The 8,059-nt window shown below is 41.2% G+C and overlaps 1 protein-coding gene across 4 annotated transcripts in view; it reads right to left on the bottom strand.

Annotated features, from left to right (window-relative positions):
- Positions 1-807: 807 nt before the first annotated feature.
- rif1 (replication timing regulatory factor 1) overlaps positions 808-8,059 on the bottom strand; it is a 115,780-nt gene continuing 108,528 nt past the window's right edge. For all 4 annotated transcript variants that reach the window (XM_059970296.1, XM_059970293.1, XM_059970294.1 and 1 more), the window contains exons 35-36: positions 4,232-4,340; positions 808-1,914 (exon numbers count right to left, since the gene is read on the bottom strand). In XM_059970296.1, coding sequence (XP_059826279.1) covers positions 1,703-1,914; positions 4,232-4,340 — 321 coding nt within the window. In that variant the 3' untranslated portion in view covers positions 808-1,702. The remainder of the gene's footprint in view (positions 1,915-4,231; positions 4,341-8,059) is intronic.

Here is an 8,059-nt window from a genome sequence, read left to right as displayed (position 1 = left end):
AACCATACGAAGCGTCAGGTTCAAGAGTCAGTCAGTTATGTTGCAGCTTTAAAAAAAAATTCTGGATCAGAGTCATCTAGAATACTGTATACATTCTGATCACTCCATTATAGGATGAATGCTTGAGGCTTTGGACAGCGTGCAGAAGTGGTACCAGTTTGCTGCCTGGATTAGAGGGCATGTGCTAATTGAGAAATTGAACAAACTTTCGTCTGAAGCAGAAGAGGCTGAAGGGAGTTTATAAAATTACAAGAGACAATGTTAAGTGCAGACAACCAGTACCTGTTCGCCAGTGTCAAAATGTCTAATGCGAGAGGACATGCACTTAAGATGAAGTGAATGCTCAGATGTGCAGGGCATTTGATTTTAAAGGGAACTATGGGTGCCCAGAATGGACAGCCAAGATTTGTGGAGGAGGCAGATATGATAGAGGCATTTAGAGGCCCTTAGATAACAGATAGATATGCAGCTTTTCAAGGGATGAGAATTACGTGCTTGAATTAGGGACTAATGTACTTGGGCAGCAGCAGCTCAGCACTTGAGCCAAAGGGCCTGTTCCTAAACTACACTGCTGTATAGTCTTTATAACCCACTAGTGAAGGCCTTAATCCACTGGAGATACATTCCCAATCTACCGGCTTCTCAGATCTCAGAATGCCAATTGTTGGCTCAGTGCAGATAACCTCATTGCAACACAGCTCTAAGACCTTAACCAAGATCTGTATTATTTACAGAAAAGTGATCCTGGTAAGCCTCAAGCTAAATCAGCAGGAAACAAAATTGAAAACGTAACAGACAAGAGAAATTGTAATGGTTTTTATTTGTACAAGAGTATACAGTGAGCTCAAGCACAGGTTTAAAAAAAAAGTTTTTTTTTTAAATGTGCAGCTCAGACTTTGTTCCTGTGCACGAATTTACTCTGGCATCTATAAGACATCACTATAAAAGAAACGGCCAGAGAGAGAGAAATAACAGTTGTATTCTGTTCACAAAAAAAATGCAAAATTTTATTGGTAAAATAATATAATTTAACATCACAAAATTATTTTCCTTGCAGAAAATTTCCAATACATTTTTTATAACTTCTCCCAATGTACATAACGGCAATGAGACACTCATTGAAATCTCCTTGTGTGGTCCTTTTTAGTATATATATTATTCTATCCCACTGCTTCTATGAAAGATCATTCCATCCGTTTTCCCACTGTTGCTCTGCAATTACTACTGACTTTATCTTTCTATAAAGCAGTCTATCAAAATAACACTTAGTTATAGGCAACTCCTTTATACCATATCCTCATCACACCTTACCCCCATTTACCAAGAAAATTGCTCCTTCTGAAACCACCCAGAGCAGTCAAGAGGAGGACAAGCTTCTATAGAGAAGGTGCTGTTCACGGCTGATTTCTTATTCCCAATGACCAATGCCACTTTTACCAGGATATCCTCAAGAAAAATGAAGTCTGAACACCAGGTAAGGCTGGAATTCAAGGTCACAATTCTTAAAATGGAGACAGAGTAACAGGACACACCTGAGTATAATGTAAGACTGCTATTTATCATGAGTAAAGCTGGGATGAAACACTGTGGCAAATAATTACCCGATAATGAGCTGTAGCTTGCTTTAAGGGGATGGGATGTGGCAGCTTAATAACCTCCACTGATTAAGACGAGTTTTACCAGTTCACACAGCTTGACACCATCAGTCTGCAGCTTCATGTGGTGGGGACCTCCAACGAGACTGCAGGTTTACCATGATGCAGTCCATCATACCCCTCAGCTGATGATGCATCGTGAAGAGTTGGCCCCCAGAGTGCTCATTCAAGTTCTCAGAGAAAAAGCGTGCATGGAGGGCATTAACTTCAGAGATGAGGGGAGGAGGAGTAACAGGAGGTGCAGCAGTCTCACTTAAGTCTGAAAGAATACAAAAGCCAAATTAATAGGAGTTTCTACACTGAAAGAAGCAGCACACAAGTACTGCCTCAGCTTGCTGGAAATAGCTCATATCCAGACTAGCGTGCCATGTTTTTAACAGCTACAAATTCCCTCTAAAAACAGCGTGCTGGATTCTAATCCCAACAATGATCTGAGCAAAGCTACATCTTGCTGAATGTCATTAGTTTAGACCAGTTAATTTAAACAAATACTAAATAGTGTTGATCACTTAATCAACTACCCTTTTGCCTCTATAGAAAAGACGGATAAAATGCAATACACTGCTCTGACAAACGCAGGTTGCGTCACTGTCTAGACTGGATGGGGTCACTGCACAGGATCAGTAAGGCTGCAGAAAAGTTGTGAATTCAGCCAGCTCCACCATGGGCACTAGTCTCCCCAGCAGAGGTCACCCTCAAAAAGGCAGCAGCCATCATTAAGGACCCCCATTATACATGACATGCAATCCATAGGAGCCTGAAGACACACACTCAAATTTTCAGGAATAACACTATGCAGTAGTCAACATAGCGCAGAAAGAATGGGGAGCATTACCAATGAAGGCTTGGGACATGGACTGTTCCTCATAGCCACTGAAAAGGCAGGCATATCTGGGGCTCATGCATGCGCCCATGGCTAAACTTCAGGTTTGGAGGAAATTGGAGGAGCTAAAAGTAATTGCTGAGTGGAAAGTGGGAGGAGCTGAAAATGAGCAATTTAAATTTTACTCTCTACTTTCATGTAATTGGAATTACAATTCTGTAGCTTGCTAAGCTATTTCAAAATCCAGTTGAGTGTCAATAAAACAGAAAACAGTAATCATTAAATTCATTACTATTTTGCAAGTCCATAGATTTAGTGTCAGCAATTGGCTGGGTCTAGGACATCGCTGTGTAATGTCCAAGGGTTAATATCTGGCCTTCAGCAACCACAAATTGCCAGCTAACATATCGTAAAGTTACAGATTTTATTTTACTAGAACTCATGAGTGCCATAATGACTTAAGTGCTGCTTCACGTAAAGGGCGTTCTTAGCCCTGGAAAGAAAGTCTTATGTTGCAGTCTGGACCAAGTCTGTAATGACACCAGGAGTACAGAAATATTCTGGTATAAGCAATGAGTTCAACAACCCCCCAGTCCCTGTGGTTTACTTCACCAAGTAGAACGCTACCCCCTGCCATTCATTATTCATTTCAAACGCCTATCTAATGTTGAAAGTACTTTTTCCAACAACCCTACATGCTATAAATGCCAGATTATAACTGCCAAGAATTTTTTTTTTTGAATCCAAGTCCCCCAGTTTTTGAGGCATAATCTAATGAAAGAAGTCTTGTTTCAATAACTTGTTTAAAACTAGTCACAATCTTGATATTGTATGTCTTTAAATTTTCACCTAACCCCTTAATTTCCCCAATTTTCAACTTCTGAAGCTTGGTGAAACCCCATTTTAGCATAGGCAAAGTTACTATGAAAACAAGGCACAGCAAATAAACCCATTCCTCCACTCAATCTGCCAAAAGTGGAACTTATTGGCAGCCAAACATTTTAATTCCTGTTACCATTCCTATTTCAACATGTCAGTCCATGGTCTCCTTGTGTCACTAGGAGGTCATCCTCAGGATGGAGGAGCAACATCTTATATTCTGCTTGAGTAACCTCCAACCTAATGGCATGAATATCGATTTCTCCCTCCAGGGAAAAATATTCTCTCTCCCTCCACTCTTATTCTATTCCCCACTCTGGCCTTTTGCCTTTTCCCACCTGCCTGTTCACCTCCCCCTAGGTCCTCACTTTCTTCTCTTTCTCCTATGTCCACTCTCCTCTCCAGCCCTTTACCTTTCCCAGCTTCTTGGCTTCACCCATCAACTTCTAACTATCCTCCTTCCTGACCCTCCACCTTTTTATCCTGGCATGTTCCCCCTTCCTTTCAGTCCTGAAGTAGGGCTGAGTAGAGTTCCTCCAGCATTTTGTATGTGTTGCCCTGGATTTCCAGCATCTGCAGACTTTCTTTTGTTTAAAATTATTTAATTCTCATTACACTTTGGAGATTCCAAAGGCATGTTGCTTAAGGTAAAGGTGCCAGGTGACAGGAAAGAGATTTGAAAGCAAGAATGAAAACCTGAAGAGGTGTTGCATAAATAGGAGCCTCTAGTTACCAATATTAGAGAAACTAACTTTAGAAGTGAAAGCTCTGTGGGGACACAAACACACAATTTTGACTGGAAATGTTACAGTTCGGTGCCACAATAGCTATTTAATTCCCCCCACACCCTGACACAACTGATAACCAGCGTTACCTGTGGCCAGCTTTTCTTCATCAGCACTGGAGTTGATGGTGTCCTCTGTGCCAATTACCAGTTTTTCACCTTCAAATACGTTGTCTTCTTCTAAACCAAGAGATTTTCTCTGGTGGGGTGTTGAGCAGGGGATAAAGGATTAAACAATTAGTATAATACAGAAAAAAGACACTAGGAAGGCATTCCAGAACTCAGTGATATTGGAGAAATATTCAATGGATACAATTTCCAATATTTACAGCAGATTTATTTGGTTTACTAAAACAGGTTGAGAGAAATATGAGCATGAGTGAATTTGAAACTTGAGCCACTGTATAACAGCAAGTACAGAGGTGAAAGATTGTGATGGACATATGGCATGGCTGTCTTCATAAATTGCATGTCTTCAGTCCTGAGTTAGTTGCCTGAATGTGATACTGCTGTCAAATCTTGATATGCTGTAAATATTGGAAATTGTATTCATTGAATATTTATTCAAAACTCTACATTCCTCTCATTCCGTAACACCATATAAGATATAGGAGCGCAATTATACCATCTGGCCCATAGACTCTGCTCTGCTGATTCAATTCCTCTCAGCCCCAATCTCCATATTCCTTCATGCCCTGACTAATCATGAATCTATAAAACTCTGCCTTGAATATACACAATGACTTGGCTTCCACAGCCGCCCATGGCAAAGAATCCCACAGCTTCAGCCGTCTGGCTGAAGAATTTCTCTCTTTACCTCCACTCTAAGAGGGCACCCCTCTAATTTGAGGCTGTGTCCTTTGGCCTTAGTATTAGCCCCACACCACAGGAAACATCTTCTCCACATCCACTCCTGAGGCATTTCAACATTTGATAGCTTTCAATGAAGTCACCCACTCATCCTTCTGAATTCCAATGAACCATAAAACGCTCCTCATATGATTAAGTCTTTCAATCTCAGAACCATTTTTGTGAACATCCTTTGAACCTTCTCTAGTGTTAGCGCATCCTTTCTTGAACAAGGGGCCCCAAAAACAGCCCCTTACCTCTATTTTGTCCATTGACAGCTTGTCTAAAGATACCAAGAATCTCTTCTCTCCTTAAATCCCATCTCTTTGGTCATGTATTTTTTCTGACCAACTACACAAAACAACATGCTTGGAACTGCATGCACGATGAAATGTCCGTGACATTATAGTTTCCTCATGGACAACAGTGACAGATGTAAGTTGGGAATACTGGAGTTGAAAGGAGTGGGAGTTATTGACAGGGGGAGAATAATAAATCAGAAGATCCATAACAAAGATGCATCCAAAAATTCAGCTACCCTAACACATCCCTCAAAATTGCTAAGAATGCTGAATAAAGGTAATGCTGACAAGATAAAAATGTGCACTGAGGACAAATGATAAAATTGTACTCCAACTGTCATTGACAGCTGCAAGTACCAAAGTAATCAAAATTGGATGACTATTGTTAAAAATTTCACTCTTCCTTTGGAGAAACATTTTTAAACTAAACATTCAAACATAATAAAGCGAACAATAAATGTCTTCCTCCTAGTTTACGGTAGAAAAGCTTGTATACAAATCCATTACAACTAAATGGCAAATCCAAGAGGCAATGGATTTTTTAAAGCACTGGACAGACATGGAAAGTACAACTCTAGCTGCCTTGAAGATCGTAAGACATGTAGAATTAAGCCATTTGGCCCATCAACTCTGCTCCGCCATCAATCATGGCTGAATCGTACCCCCCCCCCCCAATTCCTGAGCCCCACCACCTGACCTTCTTCCTGTAACCTTTGATGCCGTGTCCAATCAAAAACATATCAACCTCTGCCTTAAATACACCCAACGACCTTGCTTCCACAGCTACGTATGGGAACAAATTCCACAAATTCACCTACCTCTGGTTAAAGAAATTTCTCCACGTTTTAAATAGACAACCCACTTTCCTGAGGCTGTCCCCTCTTTTCCTGGACACCCCCATCATGGGAAGCATCCTTTCCATATCTACTCTGCATGTCCTTTAACATTCGAAAGGTTTCAATGGGATACCACTACCCCTGCTATCCTTCTGAATTCCAGCGAGTATAAGCCCAGAGCCAAACATTCCTCATATGGTAACCCTTTCACTCCCAGAATCATCCTTGAGAACCTCTGAACCCTCTCCAATGCCAGCACATCTTTTCTTAGACGTAAAGCCCAAAACTGTTCACAATACTACCTCACTGGTGACTTATAAAACCTCAGCATCACATCCCTGTGCTTGTATTTTAGACTTCTTGAAATGAATGCTAACATTGCATTTGCCTTCCTCACCACCGACTCTCCCTGCAAGTTGAACTTAAGGTTGTTCTGCAAAAGGACTCCCAAGTTCCTTTGCATCTCAGATTTTTGGCTTTTCTCTCTGTTTACAAGATAGTCCTGGCACTACTACCAAAGTGCACATCCATGCATTTTCCAACAACGTACTTCATTTGCCCTCTTGCCCGTTCTCCTAATCTAAGTCCTTTTGCAGCCTACCTGTTTCCTCAACACTACCTGCCCCTCCACCAGTCTTTGTATCATCTACAAATTTGGCGACAAAGCCATCTATTCCATCATCTAAATTATTGATATACAACATAAAAAAGCAGTCCCAATAAGAACTCCTGCAGAACACCACTAGTCACTAGCAGCCAATCAGAAAAGAATCCTTTTATTTCCGCTCGCTGCCTCCTACCAATCAGCCAATGCTCTAACCATGCACTAACTTTGCTGTACTACCATGGGCTCAACTTGGTGAGCAGTCTCATGTGTAGCACCTTGTCAAAGGTCTTCTGAAAGTCCAACTATACGACATCTCTTTATCTATCCTGCTTGGAATTCTTTTGAGGACATTACAACAGGTTCGTCAGGCAAGATTTTCCCTTAAGGAAACCATGCAGACTTGCTCCTATCTTGTCCTGCATCACCTAACACTCCATCACCTCATCATTAACAACTGACTAACATCTTCCCAGCCACTGAGGTCAGGCTAAATGGTCTTCAATTTCCTACCTGCTGCCTTCCTCCTTTCTTAAAGAGTGGAATAACATTTCCAATTTTTCAGTCCTCTGGCACAATGCCAGAGTTCAATGATTTTTGAAAGATCATTATTAATGCTTCTAAAAACTCTTACCATTACCTCTTTCAGAACCCTAGGTCTGGGTTCATCTGGTCTGGGGTGACTTATGCACCCTTAGGTCTTTCAACTTTTTGAGCACTTTCTCCCTTGTAATAGCAACTGCAATCACTTCTTATCCCTCACACCCTTCAACATCCCGCACACTGCTAATGTCTTCCACAGTGAAGACTGATGGTAAACACTAGTTTAGTTCATCTGCCATCTCTTTGTCCCATTATTATTTCTCCAGCCTCATTTTCTAGCGGTCCTGTATACACTTTGCGAGGTAATTCACTTCGGAAGGAAGAATGGAAGATCAAATTATTTAAATGGTAAAAGATTGCAGCATGCAGGAGGACTTGGGAGTACCTGCACACGATTGTAAAAGATTGGCTTAAGAGGTGCAGCAGGCTATCAAGAAAGCAAATGGAATGTCGGCCTCCGTTGCTAAAGGGATTAAATTTGAATTGTAAGAGCAGGGAGGTTATGCTGCAAATGTACGGGGTACTGGTGATGCTGCATCTGGAGGACTGAATACAGTTCTGGTCTCCTTACTTGAGGAAGGATATAATGTCTTTGGAGGCAGTGCAGAGGAGGTTCATCAAATTGATTTGAGATGAGGGGGTTAGACTATGAGGAGAGATTGAGTCGCCTGGGACTGAACTCACTGCAATTCAGAAGGATGAGATCTTATAGAAACATACAAAA

Source organism: Hypanus sabinus, chromosome 5 (genome assembly GCF_030144855.1).
Source record: "Hypanus sabinus isolate sHypSab1 chromosome 5, sHypSab1.hap1, whole genome shotgun sequence".
In the NCBI taxonomy this organism is placed as follows: Eukaryota; Metazoa; Chordata; class Chondrichthyes; order Myliobatiformes; family Dasyatidae; genus Hypanus; species Hypanus sabinus.
This window is presented reverse-complemented; position numbering and strand designations above follow the sequence as displayed.